The sequence below is a fragment of the Parasteatoda tepidariorum genome, chromosome 1, assembly GCF_982258835.1.
Source record: "Parasteatoda tepidariorum strain Cologne lab strain chromosome 1, Ptep-v5.0, whole genome shotgun sequence".
Classification (NCBI taxonomy): Eukaryota; Metazoa; Arthropoda; class Arachnida; order Araneae; family Theridiidae; genus Parasteatoda; species Parasteatoda tepidariorum.
Window position 1 is genome coordinate 12000024 of NC_141755.1, and position 18511 is coordinate 12018534.

Below are 18511 nucleotides of genomic sequence, written 5' to 3' on the forward strand. Positions count from 1 at the left end.
ATATAAAAAATTAGGGGTTGAATATGGCATTGCTCAAATAAAAGAAAGCATATTATTTATTGGGTGATTTAATATAAACAGCAAGTAATTATAAAATATAAGTATTTATGATATTACAATTTTTTAATCATTTTTGACGAACATAATGATTCAAGACCAAGAATATCTCTTTTCGAGCCTGTTTTAAAATTTCCCTTTGAAGCCATACCAGGGGTGATTGTGAGCCCAAGTCAAAATTCCAGACAATTTCTTGAGTTTTTTTTTTTTTTTTTTTTAAATTTAAATTGAAAAATTAGAAAAAAATTTAAACAAGGTTTCAAGGCTTTTTTCCTTTTCCTCAATATTTCTTGGTTTACTTAAAATATACTTAAAATTTTACACATACCTATACCATTTACACATACCTATGATGACCTGGAGAAGTAATTACAATTTACAAACATGTCTTTCTTTCTTGAGTTTATGATTATGAGAACTATTTACTGATAAAAAATGAATATTAATCAAGAATATAAGCTTATAAAGTATCTCTCTGACTCTCCCTTAGAAACAAATAAAATAAACTGTGTTCTTAAGTTCCACCTATGAAAATTTGATTTCCGGAAACTTCTGCGATCAATGATTTTTTTAAACGTCTGGACCTTCGATCTCCGAAAACTTCCGGATCACTATTAGCAAAAAAATCCAGAAATCCGGATTTTTTCCGGAGCACAATCAGCCCTGCCATACTTAACATGTAACTTTAATTTACCACAGTAACAAGCTTTTTTCATACGCTTTGTTAGACTCAAAACCACAATCCTTTACACATTTTAAGCGAGATTGCAAATTTCTCACATTTTAAAATTTAGAAAAGATATCTATGGATGGCAGTCATGAGGAATTTTTCCCCCTAGTTCATTTATCGAGAGAATCGATAAATGACGTTAGATGATTGAATTTCCTCTTTTAGGGTTTTTAGTAGGCAAATGGGTGCATGCCAATAATAAAAAATTTATTGTGATCAATCTTCAGTTCAACTTCGCAATACATAAAAAAAAACTTATAAAACACAAAGAGTGAAATTAACTTAATTTATTTTAAATAAAAATTAAAATAAAGAAACATACCACATCTGGAGGTTTAATGTCAATGGTGTGATGAAATATATGCCTGCCTTTTGTGTTCATTAAAAGAGGGTGAAGAGAATGTGTAGACTGGGCTGTAGCAATGATACACAATTTGCCATCAAAATTTCTCACTTTATTCTCTAAATGTATGAAAGCTGAAATGAGTAAAAATAAAATAATCAATAAGACATGAAGGATATATAATACATCCATATATTTTTCAAATCGCATCAATAGTTTGCGAAACTACAAATATCCATCCTACATATTTATTAATGCATTCGCTTAAAATAATTAATAAGCAAACAATCCCTAAATTCATCACCATAAAAATTTGATAATATAAAATTTGTTAATTGATCATTTGTTTCTTTACACAGAATGACTGCGAATTCCCAAAAAGGTTTAAAAAATGAATCCCCTGAGTAAGGCCTGAATCATGTATATAATTAGTATTCGATCCCAAATTTGAACTATTAAATTTTGCAATTTCCACTGGCATTATTAAAATAAAAAGATGTTTTATCAAAAATCAAATTACAACTCGTCAGATTTATTTTTTAAAAATATGCAATTATATTCTAAGAAAGTGGGATGTACCGAACACACAGAAAAATCAAGAATATCAGGACAAATAAGGTTGAAATATTTTTCATAACGAAAATCAGGACAACTATGAACCCTGACAGCACCTTAGCTAGTACTTCTCTCTCCAAACTTTCCCATCACACTAATAAAAGGACTCTCAGTCACAATAGTGCACTTCGCTGCACATTCACAATGGTTGTCAATAATTAAATCCTGCATTATATAAGCTTCGGCTATAAACCAGTGGTGTGAATTTCACCAGTAGAGTAATTTATTTTGCTTTTCGTTGTTCAAAGAAGCAAATCAGAACTTAAAATACTTTGTCAATGAAAGTGAAAAATCGGTCTCAGAGAAAGCAAAATTAATGACAGTGAGTAAAAACATGATGATACTCCACTTAAAACTAACTCCACCTCTTCTAATGCTTTGTAAATAGATGAAGAGTAAGGTAAAATCCAGTGATTTTTAATACAAATTAAATTTTCAGAAAGAAAAAGCAAATTCATATGTGAATAATGGTTTTAAAATCAAACCTATCAGAAGAGAATAAAATATTTATAGGAATTTATATCTATCATCAAATCATATCTATTTTACTTACCTTGTACAATATTAGAAAAATACAATCCATCAGGTCCAGCTTCTTGTTCGTGTGAAGTAGGACAACCAGCAATAAAGTCAAGATCTTCAAACAATATAACTGATGGCTGACAATAAGCTGCTTCTATAAGGCACTCATCCCACTTTTTTGCAATAGTATCTACACGTTTTCCTTAAAAACAATATAACAAACAGTTTTTATGAATATATATATATATATATATAAAGAATTGTATATAAAGAATTGTATTTAAATAAACGCATAGAGAACTTTTTTACAAAATAATAATGTAATATCCCTGTGGATCTAGTCAATTGTTTAGAACTCTTCATTTGTCACATTCAACATTTGATTCTAACGATGAATAAATTCACAAATAAATTATATAAACATAGAAGACTGAAAAAAAAATACATTAAACTCTTTTAGTTCTTTTATGGTGATAGTTAACTTAGAAATTAAGTTGATTAACTATTTAAATAAATAATAACAACTAATTGGTGCTAATAGTTCAGCTTAGCAATACAGTTTATTAACTGTTCAACAGTAAATTAAGCCTTTTGGACCACAGATTAATAAGCTTCCATTGAAAGTATTTGGATGATTTGAAACATAACTGAGAGGTCGAAGCTTTAGCCAAAACTCTAATATTTCAAAAGCTTGTTCAGCCAACTTCTTCACACCCCTAAAATATTAAAGCTATATTAATATACATTAAAATTATAAAGAAAAATTTCATAAACTTTAAATTAATAATGACGCCCGGTGGCTGAGCGGTAGCGATTCGTGCTGTCGTGCCACAGGTCCCTGGTTCGATCCTCGGGCCGGGCAAGGTTGACTCAGCCTTTCATCCCTTCAGTGGGTCGATAAATGAATACCAAGCATGCAGAAACATGAACAGATACACAAACATGCAGAAACATTTCTTGCAGAAACATGATACTGCCTGAATGCTAACTCTGTGAAATATTAGAAACAGATACACAATCAAAGTATTGAAATGAAATAAATAAAAATAGTGTTTATAGGATTAATATTCAAAGGTCTCCTTTATTCAAAGATAATTTCATGAAATTTTTTTTCACTTAATTAATTACTTTATTATTTAATTTAATCATGGTTGAAAATTTTTTGAACTGTAACGTTTACATTTTTTAATTTTTTTTACATAATTTTAGACTATGTAACTTTAAATGTAAAAATACAAAATTTGAAAGAAATCCTCTAAATAGTTTCTAAGAATTAACATTTCAAATATATTGCACTTTTAAAATTTCACTGCATAAAAACTATTATAAAGATTCTATTCCAATTTTTGAATTTTAGTTCATGCAAAAACATGATTCTATCTGAATGCTAAGCTCTGCAAAATATTACGAACAGATACACAATCAAAATATCACAATGTAATTTAAAAAAATAGTATTCATAGAATTAGTATTAGTAATGTAATTAGTATTGTAATAAATAGAAATAGTATTCATACAATTATTATTCATAGGATTAATATTCAAAGGTCTCATTTATTCAAATATTATTTTATGTAAATTATTATTTTTTTTAAGATTATTTATTACTTTTATTTAATTTAGTCATGGTTGAAAAATTTTTGAACTGTAGGGTTTAAAAATTTTTTTTACATAATTTTAAATGTTAAAAAACAAAATTCGATAGAAATCCTCTATCTGAGTACTAAAATTTCAAAAATGTTGCATTTCTTAAGTTTCACTTCTCAAAAACTATTCTACGGACTCTATTCCAATTTTGGATTTTGTCATTTAAATTTACATAGCTGTTGAGTGGAGAGTTATGGGAGAAATGCCGCAGTGTAACATAACAATAATGTAATAAATTTACATACCTTAAAATGAAATAAAAACTTGTGCACTTTGCAATTAAAAAAATTTCTACCAAAATGATAATAATAAAAAATATTAAACATTTTCAGCATTAAATTACCTTTAGATAAATCACTTTTTTAATTTATGTGCAAAATATTATTGTGTGATTAACTTTAACACTTCCAGGGGTATAACAAAATGTACAAAAAGTGAAATCGACATAAAGGGAATTCAAACTTTTAATTGCTTTCCAGACCAAAGTATTGGAATTATGTTTCCCAGGTTCTGACTACCCCTTTAATTTGTGGGATTGATGAGAAATGTATGTTAATTTATACAAAGAATGTTTTGGGTGTGAATTTTTTTTAAACTTAAAATATCATTTGCGCAAATTAATTAACATATTTAAGGGTGGGAAATTGAAACCTCTTAGCAATTGAAAATCTGATTAGTAGGTTGAAAGTTATTACAGTGTTCTTCGTTAGATTTATGCACTAATTATTTAATAACATGGAGAAATATAAATTTTTGTTGATTGAAAATTTTGAAACATATTTTAATGTTCTGGAATAACACATCAATGACAAAAATATTTAGAAGATTGCAACAGAATAATTTTCTTATTTCTTTAATTCAAGCATAAAATATCAATAAAACTATTTTGAAACTACAAACATTATTTATTTAAATTGTTTCTTCTAACAACTGTATAGAAATTAAGGGAAACACCTATTGTCACATATGACACTGTATTATATCAGCTGATTCTAGCAGTTCAATTAAACAATGTTATAAAACACATTTAAAATTTCCTTCTTAAACTTTAACTATTTCTTTTCGTTATGTTTGTGATAATTATTATTGTATAAATTCTTATTTTAGTGAAAAAAATATGAAAAAAAAATAAATTAAAAAAGTATTTAGAAAGTGATTTTAAATATTTCTTTTTTAACTAAAATATGAGATTTCACACTTCTTGTAGCCACCCTTGTCAAAATTTTACAAACCCCTTCCCCCCACCAAGTGTGGCATAATTATGGTTCTTATAACTAGAAATAGATACTGTCTTATAATATATAACAAGCTTACATTTTTTTTCTTCATAAAGAAACTAAATATAATAATAAGATCCAATCAGTAAAATACAAAATCTGATCATTTTAAGACTTAAAATTAATACATATATGATTCAAATTAAATTACAAAGATCATAAAGTTTTACCACACCATACAAGGACCTGAAAGTAAACATCACAACTATTCACTTAAAAACATGTAGTTTAAAAAAAATGTGACAGTTGCGTTCTACTTTAACTTTGTATCTAACATTGTAAAAAAATAAAGACTGTGGTTGAACTCACCTTTATATGGTAAGCAAGAGATGATTTTAACAAAAACATGGTAATGATTAGCTAATTTCTTACAAAGAGCTGTAGCAAATGAACTTTTACCAACACCTTTTGGACCACAGATTAATAAGCTTCCATTAAAAGTATTTGGATGATTTGAAACATAACTGAGAGGTCGAAGCTTTAGCCAAAACTCTAATATTTCAAAAGCTTGTTCAGACAGCTTCTTCACACCCCTGAAACATTAAAACTATATTAATATACATTAAAATTATGAAGAAAAATTTCATAGACTCTAAATTAATAATAATGTAAATATTACAAACTAGAATAGCAAAAAGACTGAATTTAGAATAATTCTGAACTTAACTTTCTCAAAATTTAAAAATAAAAAAACTGATTCCTTAGGATTATTAAAATTGAATTAATGTTGGCTTTTCAGAAAAGTTAAGAACAGTTTTTTCATGTATTAAGTATAAATAACTATTGAGATCATTTTAATTAAAGAATACTTACACTATACTCATAAAGAGAAAACTCTGATTCACTTAAACTTCCATAAACAAAACATATAATTCACGATTCAAGAGAAATCTAAATGTTTTTTTATTTACTAATTATGAAACCAGTGGATAAAGGTAAAAATACATAATTTTGTTACCACATTAGGAATGGAGATTTTAATTTAGTTGATTAATAGCTTAAAAACTCCCTCTCAATAACTCAAAAGGAACACCTTGGCCAGACGCAAAGGTTAACATAAGATTGTGGCTTAATAGACATATCAATGACACATTCGATTTTTTTTAAAAATTAGTAACTCTACGTCTACGTAAAATTATAGAAGATGTATCATCCCTTTTCTTTTTTACAGGTTTTACTTATCTTATTTATTTATGTGGCATTTATTTTTTAGCTGAAAATTTCTAGAATTGAGGAAATGTAGAAGAATTCATAGCAGTGGAAATGTAGTGGAATGTATATGTAACTACATGTATTTTAAATAATAAAATAGAGTACTATCTCCCTGATCTTTTCTGTAAAACTGATAAAATCATCTTATGATTCAAAATAAATTAAGAACTATTAAAACATTGGTATAAATTGATGAAGATGTAAATTGAAACTTATGTTAAATGACTTGGAACCTTACTTAATGAATGATAAAATAAATAAATTAATTAAATATGACACATAAATCTGTAAAGAGTTAAATTTTTCAAACTAGCTACAGTGGGAATCTCAAACAACAAACAATAAATTAAAGAATATGTGGGACATAAAAGTTTTTGTAGAAGAAAATGTACTTTATGTAAATATGATTTTTCAATTTGTACTTCATTACTTATAAAAAAAATATTTTTAATAAGGTATTTAAGTTATTATCTTGATAAAAATTAATATAAACGCAAAAATCTTAACATTAAAAAAAGTATAATTAAAACTTGAAAAACATTTTCTTTTTAAATATATATATATGTTGAGAAAAATTTCTGTTGTTAAATTTTGAGTAAAGAAAATAGATATTTTGGCATAATGAGTTGGCATGATGCAAAAGCTCAGAGCTGTATAAAAAAAAAAGGTGTATACAAAAGACCTGACTATAAATTAAGCATAATATCAATCATGTTATCTGATTTTATTAATTATTAATGAAATAAGGAGTATTAATGAAACTTAAATTAACACCTTTAAACAAATGAAATTTTAATATTTTTTTACAAATAACAATTTTATTATCAAAATCATAAAAGATTTAAAGCATTTATTTTTATATTACATAATACAGTCAAACCCCGCTATAGTGAACACGGCTTATAGTGAACTCCTGGATATAGTGAACGAAATGCTCGGTCCCGTGCCTTGCTATACACGTATAATGTTATTTTTTGTGGATATAGTGAACCAAAAAAGTGAGGAAGTTGGATATAATGAACTTTTTTCTGTCTTCGACTGATTTCCAACCCATTTTCTTTGTAATAATTTTGAAATTTCTACTTCAAAATAAATACATATACCGATTTTTAAAACCATCTATAGAAACTACTTTTATGTGCTTGAATGGCAGGTTAGACAGGTTTAAAAAGCGGAATAACAATTCAGGAAAAATTATCTGAGAGTCGGGAAGTGTTTCCATATTTGATGTTGAGGATTGCTCATCAGCTAACGATTACTAATTTTTATTTGTACGCAAGACGAAGAGTGATGAAAAATAACACATTTTTTGCTACTACATAATATTTTTCAGTCATTTATATGAATATAATGTAATAAAAGGGAGGAGTTTGGGAACCATTAGTGAAATTGCCTGCGTAACGGATATAGTGAACTCAATATAACGGATATAGTAACGGATCATAGTGAACCGAAATTTCGGTATCTTGAAGGTTCACTATAGCGGGGTTTGACTGTATATACATAAAATGATTTAAAAAAATTTATAACTGCAATTACTTTATTCAATTAATAAATAAGTTGAAATTTAAGAAAATGAAGGAGAAAAAAAAAACAAGATTTTCCCTACAAGAGCTAGTCCAGATTAAAAAAAAATATATGCTATAAAAAAAATTTCGTAAACAATGATAATTAATAAAATAATAAAAAAAATGATAATTAATCTTTTCTCAAAAAAAAGAATTTTTTTTTTTTTTTTGAAGAAAGACGGAGGGAAAAACATCATTGATCACTTCTTTAAAAGAAAAAGATCTTCAATAACATAAATTTTAATAATATATTAAAATTCCTCATATTTAACTGATTTGCATTTTAATGATTTATATTTAAAATCAACTAAGATATAGTTTGTTTAAAATTTGTCAAGATGACATTATTATTTAACAACAATTAATTTTATCAACTACATACAAAAAAAACAAAAGATTCATAAGTCATGCATAAAAATAAAGCTAAAAATATTTACCCTAAACCCTCCAAAGTAGGTGCGGGAAAATCCAAATATAAACTATCAGGATTTCTTAAATATGGACGATCAACATGAATTGAGTTACACATTTGAGTGCCAGCAATATGAATAATTTTACTGATATTACTCTGATTTATATAACCATAAAGTGGATACTCTGACACAGGCTTTTGTTCAGGTGTGCTAACAGATGATGTAGTGCTCAGAGATGAAGAATTCATGGTCACACTCTTTTCAATATTTTCTAATAAACTTACAAAAAATTCATACTTTTGCCCTAAAAATAAATAGCATAATTAAACCTAAGTTTTAAAAAAAACGAAAGCACAAAGTTAAAATTTACAATAAATATATATAATAGTACTAAAAATTACACAGAAGTGTCAATGCTAAAACTGAATATCATCGTTTATGCAAAATACAGGATAATGATAAATAAAACTAATAGCAGATCCTCCAATAGGGAAGTGTGAATCAAAAAGCACTTTTCACCCAAACCACTGTTAGTTTAATGTCTTATTTACTTCGCCACTTTTTTTTTTTGTATTTTGCATTGATAATGTTCTAATGTAACTAGCTTGTTATGTAACTAGCTTGTATGTTATTTTTGCAACTGAAATATACTGATTTAAAATTTTTAATGCTGTGTTTTTATCTTTTAAAACCATCTTCATAAAGAAATATTCTTCTTAAAAAAATATGAGTAGTTAAAGCTACACAGAAGTTTTAAGCTAAAACTGAACATCATCATCATGTGAAATACAGTAAAATGATAAAGAAAAAAGATTATAAATAAAACTTATAGTGGATCCTCCAATAGGAAAATGAAGTTAAAAAGTATGAGAGAAATCTTTTCCTCAGATCCACTGTTTCTTTTATATCTTATTTACATCATTAGTTACTTCATCACCAGTTTTTTTGTATTTTGCATTGATAATGTTCCAATGTAACATTCAAGCTTGCATGTTATTTTAACAACTGAAATATATTGATTTGAAATTTTTAATGCTGTGCTTTTATCTTTTAAAATTTTATTCTTTTAATAAAAATATGAGTTTACAGGTAATGAAATACATTAAAAAATGAGAGAGAGAAATCTAAAATTTATATGTTTAGATTTAAAAACACGTTATGTAATATACATGAATATCTTACCATAAATGCGTAAACTAACTAGAGTTCCATCTGAGATGACATATGATGCATCAAGGGGATCATCACTTTTAAAAGCCCAATTGTGCAAGTTTGCAGATAATATTTCATCTGTCACCTTTGGAGGCTGAAAAATAAGAAATACTAATTTAATTTCTTTTTTCATATAAATAAATATTAAAACGAAATAAGGCTATAATTCAAGGAAATAATAATTACAAAATATTTATACAAAAACACAAATCAAAAAATAATAAAATTAAAATCATTCTTAGTGCTAGGCAATAAAAAAACAATTTTACACTTGTTGTTGCATCGATTGTGATGTTTGTTTTTGTTTGTCTTTCTGTTTTGTTGATGTTTTTGTTTTCTATACATTTAATGCAACAGGCTCTAAACTGAATTTTCCACCAAAATTTACATTTTTTTTAAAAATATATATAATAAAATTAAATACATTTTTAACTGCATGTAAGTCAAAAAGGGTTTTTATTAAAATTTTCAATATTTCTTGAATACATTATATGCATTGATGGCACACAAAGAATAAGATTTCTGATATCAAAACATAAAATTTTTATTTTTTGAAGTAATGTCTCATTTTAAATATTAGAAATATGTATAAATCTAACTTATTCAGATAATTTTTTTGAAAAAGTAATATTTTTAATCATAGAGTAATAAAGCTTTAATTACTCTAATTAACTGTAATATAATTTAATTTTTTCTATAGCACTGATAGAAGGAAAAAAAATTTTACACTTATAGTTATATTAATTATGTGAATCTTTTTTCTTTTTCTTTTCTTTCTTTTTTTTTTTTTTTCTAGGAGGGCACTGTAGATATGAATAGAGTGCCACAAATAATGTGAAATTTCAATTGTATACTACTTTATATAGGGTTAAAAACATTTCCTCAAGCTTAATTGAACATAAAAATCTATTAAAAAATTCTTTCTATTAAAAAATTTAATTTTGCCGCAATAAATTTATTAGCAAAATTTCTGATTTTTTAAACTAACGCTAATAGAGGTAAATTGAAAAAAAACACTAATAATCATCAACAAACAATGCACTGAGAAGATATAAAGTAAAGACATTTTGAAAAAATTAAGTATAGTTATAAAAAAAAATACCTACCAAACTAGATACAGGATGTAAAACTATTTTATTCAAACTAGTAGGACTGCTCTGAACTCCCTGTACTCGAACCAGCGATGCAACTTCTAAATTAAGACACTTTTTCAACTCTCTTGGAACAACTATCAAATTTCTAGAATAAAATAAACTCAAAGGCAAATTGAACTCATCCTCTTCAGAAGATTTCACAACCATAACTGTGACTGTCACAGAATTGAAAGGGGGTGGCCGTTCCTCCGCTGTAGGTATCACACTAGATTTACTTCTTTTCTTCTCTAAAGGCTTACTGGGCTCACTGGAAGGTCCATCTTTAGCATCTTTCGACAACTTCTGTTGAGCACCTTTGCTCTTATCTTTCCTGCTCTCGGGAGAAGGATACTTTTGCAAAATGGCGACAAAGCAAGGAGGGATTTCTTCGTCATTACCGCAGAGTTCAATGTAGGTAGAGGCACAGATAAAGACCGTCGTAGCTCGAACAGCAATGGGCAGCACCTGAGAATCGGATCTTTTATATGGTATCACTCGCAGAACTCCTTCAAGATCCAGTGACTTAAAATCTTCTTCAGACCTTTCTGTTTTTTCTTCAATAGGAGACGAAAAAAAAGAAGAAAAAAGTGAAAGAGCTCTTACAGCAGCGGAAAGGTTCTTAGTTTCAAAGTCATAAGAATTGGTATCACTGTTACCATTCTCTCTGGTAGGATCAAAGTAGTGTGATTTAGGAGTGGAATATTTGCTTTTACGAAGATGCATGAATTGAGAATAAGGAGATGACTTTCTAGTGGACTTTTCAGATTCAGGCGATTTTAGAAACTCAGTGGACTTTCTTTCCTTAGGTACAATATGTAACTCTGTGAATTCTGCTAACAAAAGCGGCTGAGATAAAGGATTGGTTTGAGCTAAAATATATAAAAATATGTTAAATTTTTAAAAATAATAATATAAAAGTTTTAAAAAAATATTTTAATTTGTGAATAAAATAAATGCTAATTAATGTCATAAAACAACTCAAATTACTTTGGATAATATTCGTAAATTGATTAAATGATAAATGTTGCTAAATATTACAAAACAATTTAAGTGTGAAACTGTTAAGTGTATAAGTTATTAAAAAAATAAATTATAACAATTTTACAAATGTTATATTTTAAAAATAATATCATATAATTTAAACAAAAATATTTAAGTTGTGAATAAAATAAATGCTAATCAATGCTATAAAACAACTCAAATTACTTTGGATAATGTTAGTAAATTGTTTTAATAATAAATGTTGCTAAATATTACCAAAAAAAAACACTTAAGTGTAATTTTGTTATGTGTATAAGTTATTAACTAAATAAATGCTTACAATGTTACAAAACTACTTACTTTATTTTTAATGTTATTTGTAAGTTATTTAGAAAGTAAATGTTCCAAAACAACTGAAGGAATTTTGTATTATATTTAAACTTCTTCAATTAAAAAAAAAGCATCTTGCAATGTTTGAAAAAAGTTGATCAAACAGACTCTTAAGTAAGAGAATGTAAATCTATTAAAAGAACTGTAAATTATTTGCCATAATGTAGCATCTAAATTTGAATATTTAAATTAAAATAATAAGTTAAATATTTTTAAAATGTTTTAATAGTTAAATATTTTTCAAAATGAAAGAATGGAAATTATGTAAGAATATACATTTCAATTTAAAATGTGTACAAATAATATATTATTACAATGAAGAAAATACCATGCTTATTTTAATACATTTGTCAGGAAATGTATTCCAATTTACAATTTTGCAATATCTACTATTAATATTTATTAAAAATAAAGAAGTTAAAGAAAAAGAAAATTAGTCAATTGAATAACTATTATCTAAATTTTTACATTCTTATTGAAAACATCAAATTAAAGAAACATTTTTAAAATTCACACTCATTACAATTTGGCTAAATTTCAACTGATTCAACTGATGTATATTTTTTATAAATCTACAAGGCCTGATAAAAAAGGAATATAAATGCAGTTAATTACATCCCAGATTTATTGTAGCATTTAAATTCTAAATTCTTCAAATTTTAACTAAAAATAATTGCTTTAAATTAACTGCAAAAATGGTAAAATGTACATAACATAAATTGGAATATGTTGCTTTCTTTAAAAAAACACAACGTTAAAAAAAATTATTATCTTGTGCAGATAGTACTTCAAGCACTAGAAATTAGTTTTATGGCTTGAAACACATCAATTTTAGCAGGAGAATTGCTCTCAATATTGTTTTCTGGACTAGCTTTAAAATTGAGTAAAAAGAATGTTTGAATTTTTGTATTTATAGTTATCAGAAGTTTGTAGAAAACTTATCTTGAGAGGCATCTCTAATATTCAAACTTGTGACTAATTTAGTTTTTGACTTACAATCTGTTCAAATGATATACAATTATACAAATTTCTAATATTCAAAAATAAATTTAAAAAATTATGCTTATTTGGTTCTAAAATTTAGGTACATTCATAAAAAATAAAATCTTACCAATTTTAACAAATATAGAAGTGTTATTCACCCATATTGGGAAAACCTGGCCTTTCCAAACAATACGAATCTGATTCATCAAATCTCTTTCAATAATCTTTGCATTTAATTCCTATAAAAGTGATAAAAAATTATGAATTTTTGATAACTCATTCAAAACCTAAACTTTAAATAAATAAGATGTGGTAACATACATAAAGCAACATATGCATACGGATACGTTGCTTTAACATTATACGTTTTCATACATCCTCACTATTTAAATTTTAAAAATGCATTATCAAACTTGTTTTAGTAAAAATACTGAATACTTCTCACCCACCAATATTTCCCAATCATCTGCAGTCAATGGCTCTATCATAACTTCTTGAACATTAGAAGGGCATGTGTTTAATGGTTGAAGAAATACCTAAAATTATTGTAAAAAGAACTTAGTATCACAACAAACCAACTAATATTAATGAGCAAGGCAAAATTTTTATGCTATTTAACATATGTGCATACAATGTGATTTAACTTTTAATATTTTATTCAGAAGAGACCACTGACGTTCAAAATTGCAAAAACTGCAATTTTAAAAGCCAAATATTGGCTTTTTTTTTGTAAAATTACCTATACATTAATTCTGATAAAACTGAAACAAATAATCAATTCACTTCCAAACTCTTAAACATTACTGAGAAACATTTGCAGATAATTCTAAATTTTATGAAAAATCAACAGAAAATCTTTTGCGATAGTTTTTATGCCCCAGTTAATATTTGTATATTTAATAGTATTATTTTTTGAAATTATGCCAAAAAAAAAACATGGTATACAGAAACAATTTCTTCCTATCTATCTTAACTCTTAGTGTGGATACATCTGAAGTGTTGAGAAAGAAAATAAGATCTTACATTAGACAATAATACCTTGTTGACAATAGGGTGTCTAAAAAGATTGGTTTCAATACCGATTTTTATAGCCTGTTTAATCTTGCTAAATAAATAATGAAAAGAGAGAGAAAAATTTATTTATATTAATCCATTTTAACAAGAACACTTGTTTCAAAGTTTTGAATGAATCAAAATATAATAATCTATACCATTACGATATTATTTTATCTTCACTTTTGTGAATTTTATTATTGGTGATTACAATAACTTTTAAAAAAAAATTATAACAATTTCAAATTCAGGGATGGAATAGTAGCATAAACATTTTGGAGCAGAAAAAATGGATTTGAAGCAAATAAATTTGGTTTTTGGAGCAGATTGGAGCAAAAACTCTCTTGATTCAAGGAAGCATAGTGTTTGCAAAATTATATTTTTGAGCATAATTGAGAATGTAAATTACTATTTTATATCATATTTCACAGAGCTTGGAAAAATGCATAATTGATTAAGAAAAGTATAATAGAAATGCAACAAAGAATTACTCTTTTAAAATTTATTTTTGCAAGCGTTTATCTAATTTAAATAAATATGCATTTTAAATAATTAGAGAAGAGAAATATGCCAATATTTGAAACTAAATAAAATTCCCATTTTAAACTTATTTACCACCACCAATAAGAAAAACATATTATCATTAATAATATATAAGATTATTAATCCAGAGTTAATTCTAGGTGGCGAGTCGCATCGCCCTGATTGCCTTTTTTTGTTCATTTCCACATGGTTTTGTAAATTACGATATCTTTAATAGGATGGTATTATTTGAATTTCAGTAATCACTTCTTTAATTGCAGGATTCCCTCAATTACATATATTTTATATGGTTTCTCACATTTTCATATTTTTAATTACTTATGACACACAATGTTATTAACTCAATCGAACTTTGCATTTCAATAATGACTATTTGTTAAGGATTTGTTTGAAATCCACTTTTTGACATGCCTGATTTCATTGTCATTTTTGGCCATTTAAACATGTTATTCGAATTTCAAAATTTTAAACACTACATTATTAATACACAATAGTCAAATTCTGCATTTCTAGAGTCACATTCTATAAAAACAGGTCCCAATTGAAAATATGAATTCTATAGCTCTTTATCCATCGATCAATATGCACATTCACAATTTTTCTGGCTATTGATAAGAAAAACAAAAATTTCAAAACAAGAGTTTGTATAATTAAGGCTTTTAATTAGAACTGAAAAAACACCTGCATCAAGTATAAGTAAAAATGTAATTTAATATGATAGAAAAAAAAATTAAAAAAAGATAGAAAAAGAGATTGATAAAAAAGATTTTAGTTCAAATGCATTTAAAGTTTAGATATAATTCCACTTACATAATCTATTAGCACACTATTTTTCTTTTTTCAGAGTTGGAGAATTACGTGTCCTAAGAGATGCGTCATAGCTTATTGTTCATGTTCTCCCAGTGATTTTTTGTGTATTACAACGCTTAAGTGCAATTACTGAACAAATGAATTTTATTATTTTAGTAATAACATTTTGACATGCTCTAATCGATGGGGAGAAAAAACACCTAACTAAACATGTTAATCAAAATTTTGATGAAAAATGAAATTTTTTGCTGTTTTGGAGCAACAAACCTGATTTTTTCGCACAATTGTGACACTAAATTGGGCCAAAGTCATGCTTTCTGTTCTATGAGTATTATTAAAGTTTTTGAGCAAATTTGGAAAAAATATCATTTTAGTGCAAAAGCTGTGTTACGGAGTAGTTTGAGTAGCTATTCCAACCTTTCAAATTACTTTTGGAAATAAACAGAAAATTTTCAGAAAATATTATTGCCTACCTATTTCCCATCATTTCTGGATCAAATGTAATTAAATTAAAAAATATGAAAAAATGAAAAAAAAACGGTTATAAAATCTGAAATAAATAAGACATTTTAATATGATATTACAATATATAAACTTTACACAAAATGTCACAGTTATTAAAATACACAAAATTTCATAAAAGAAAAAAGAAACAGAAAAAAATATACCTTTTCCTTCTCTTTAAGCTCTAATTTTTCAGCAAATTTAGCATTAATTAAAATATATGGATTTGGATCTATCATTAGCTTAGTAGGCAAGCAAGAAATATATGCTTCTTTATTTTCACCATAAAGAAGCTTGAAGGCTTTTATATCCTAAAGATAATAACACAAACAATATTAAAATAACAGAAAATTTCAAATTTATATTGGAATTAAATTAAAAATAAGTTTACAATGTTTTTTTTCAAATGCAAATAATAATAAAATAAAATAAAGGTATAAATATTTTAGTGATTTGTTAAATAATATAGGTCTGGGTATAAAATTTAGTTTTTAACATTATTTTGAAGCATGAATATTGATGCAACTTTAATAAACATGCAAATGAGTCTCAATTTTCATAGCTACCTTTTCATACAAATGTTAACTCCAGTCCTATTTCTTCCTTTCATTTTTTTTTTTTTTTAATTTTCCAAAATAAAGTTTTTTGATAAATTGCAAGGGAACACTTTATACTATTAGTAGAAAATTTTGTCAAAATATTTTTTTAAAAAATAAATAATAACAAAAAAACTTATTTGACTCTTAAAAAAGCTAAAAAAAAAAAGTTTTATAATATTCATTTGCATTTTTTTAATAGAATAGTTTTTAATAGTTCATTTTCATGCAATTTGAATGAGTATTAATGTTATGAAAATTAGTAAATGGCATAAATATTCCAGTCATTTATATTTTGTTGTTACCAACTTGATATAATGTGTTCATTTCGCTACATTTGTGTATTATAATCATAGTGAATATTTAACTTTTAAGTTTAATTGAATATTAAACCACTAACTGAAAGAACTTCCAGTTTTTGCATCAACATAGCTATTTTTTAATTCACATAGTCAGCATGTATGTCTATTTCAGTTTGTTATCTCAGCATCGTTAAAGCAACTGGCTTCTTCTCTTTCAATCAGTGGAACATTATCGTTCTGATATTTTCCCAAGTGAGTAAATTTCCCCTTTGAATGGTAAAGCAGAATTTTTTAAAACCGTTCCAAGATTAGGATATAGATTTTATATCTTTTATGGCTTTCCAGAATTAAATAGTACTGTAAATATTTTCAAGAAATACAATTATGACTTGCCAATAGTTTCTAATTGGGGGCCCTCTATTATGTATGGGGATTTAAAAATAAACCAATGCATACAAAAATAAAACAAGAACCAATCACATAACTGTAAACAAAAGTTGAGGTAACCTGTAGGTAAAAGCAAAAGCAACGAAGAATATCATGGCAACCAGAAATGGGATTTCAGTAAAACTGACCGTAAATAATATCCAAAAGAAAGGGACCCCGAATTCTGTATCTCAATCTTACATACATATTTTCGTAAAATATTTAAATATTTTCTTATTTTACTATTTTTTTGTGTTGATTTTTTAACATAAGTTTTAAATTTCACAAATTATGCCTAAATTTTCACAAAATAGGTACCTTTCAAAAAAACCTAGACTGACCCCTGGTTATTATTAATTAAAAAAATAATATGTACAGTGGAAATCGGGTTTTGTGCTCCATTCCCGCCAGGGAAGGGATAAGTATATTAGAAAATTGCTTAATTGTGATAAATTGCTAGATTTCGGTTTTAATTGGCACAAAGAAGTGATATTCAGCTAGTTGATATTAAAGCAAGCTTGACTGATAAAAATATATTATTAAAATGAAAATTTTTAAATATAAAATACTAATTGTTCATCTGTTCACAAATAGTGATAGGCTGCAATATTAAAATATATAAAAAACAAGCATCATCAGTGCTGACATTAAAAAAAAAACAAAGGAAATATGCAGACGCCTACACTATTAACCAAGTTGCAATTAGAATTTAATTTGGATAGAATTTACCATAAAAAAAATATTACTGATGATATGTATCAAGACAATTATTTAATTTTTTTAAACGATTTTATTATTATGTGCTTACAAGGGCTATTGTGCCAATGAGTCTAGTGTAAAATTCAATGGGGAAAAAGTCTGAATTGACTTTCATAATAAATTCGTTAGTTCATGAATTTTAATATGAGAGGGAAATACATTTAATTGGAATTTAAAATATTATAAGATAAAAATCTAATACAAATTTCCCATTTTTTAACTCTCTAAGCATTAGTCTCGACTTTTACAAATTTTCCTTTCTAGATTTTCTAACATAAAAAGACTAGTTTTTCCTGGCTTAAAACTGGTTCAGAAAGAAAGAAATGCAAACCATGGAATTTTCAGCAAATTTTGCACTGGTGGCCTAAGCACGAATAAATTTTACATAGTATTTTAAACAAATATTAACATGTTATTTCCAAAAGAATTATAAT

At 26.1% G+C, this 18511-nt stretch overlaps 1 protein-coding gene across 2 annotated transcripts in view; it reads right to left on the reverse strand.

Moving 5' to 3' along the window:
• LOC107454730 (peroxisomal ATPase PEX1) overlaps positions 1-18511 on the reverse strand; it is a 38233-nt gene that overhangs the window by 16031 nt on the left and 3691 nt on the right. For both annotated transcript variants that reach the window (XM_087159298.1, XM_043042017.3), the window contains exons 3-11: positions 16159-16305; positions 13534-13620; positions 13212-13323; positions 10703-11598; positions 9567-9690; positions 8409-8688; positions 5501-5724; positions 2299-2469; positions 1110-1264 (exon numbers count right to left, since the gene is read on the reverse strand). In XM_087159298.1, the coding sequence (XP_087015424.1) occupies positions 1110-1264; positions 2299-2469; positions 5501-5724; positions 8409-8688; positions 9567-9690; positions 10703-11598; positions 13212-13323; positions 13534-13620; positions 16159-16305 (2196 nt within the window). The remainder of the gene's footprint in view (positions 1-1109; positions 1265-2298; positions 2470-5500; positions 5725-8408; positions 8689-9566; positions 9691-10702; positions 11599-13211; positions 13324-13533; positions 13621-16158; positions 16306-18511) is intronic.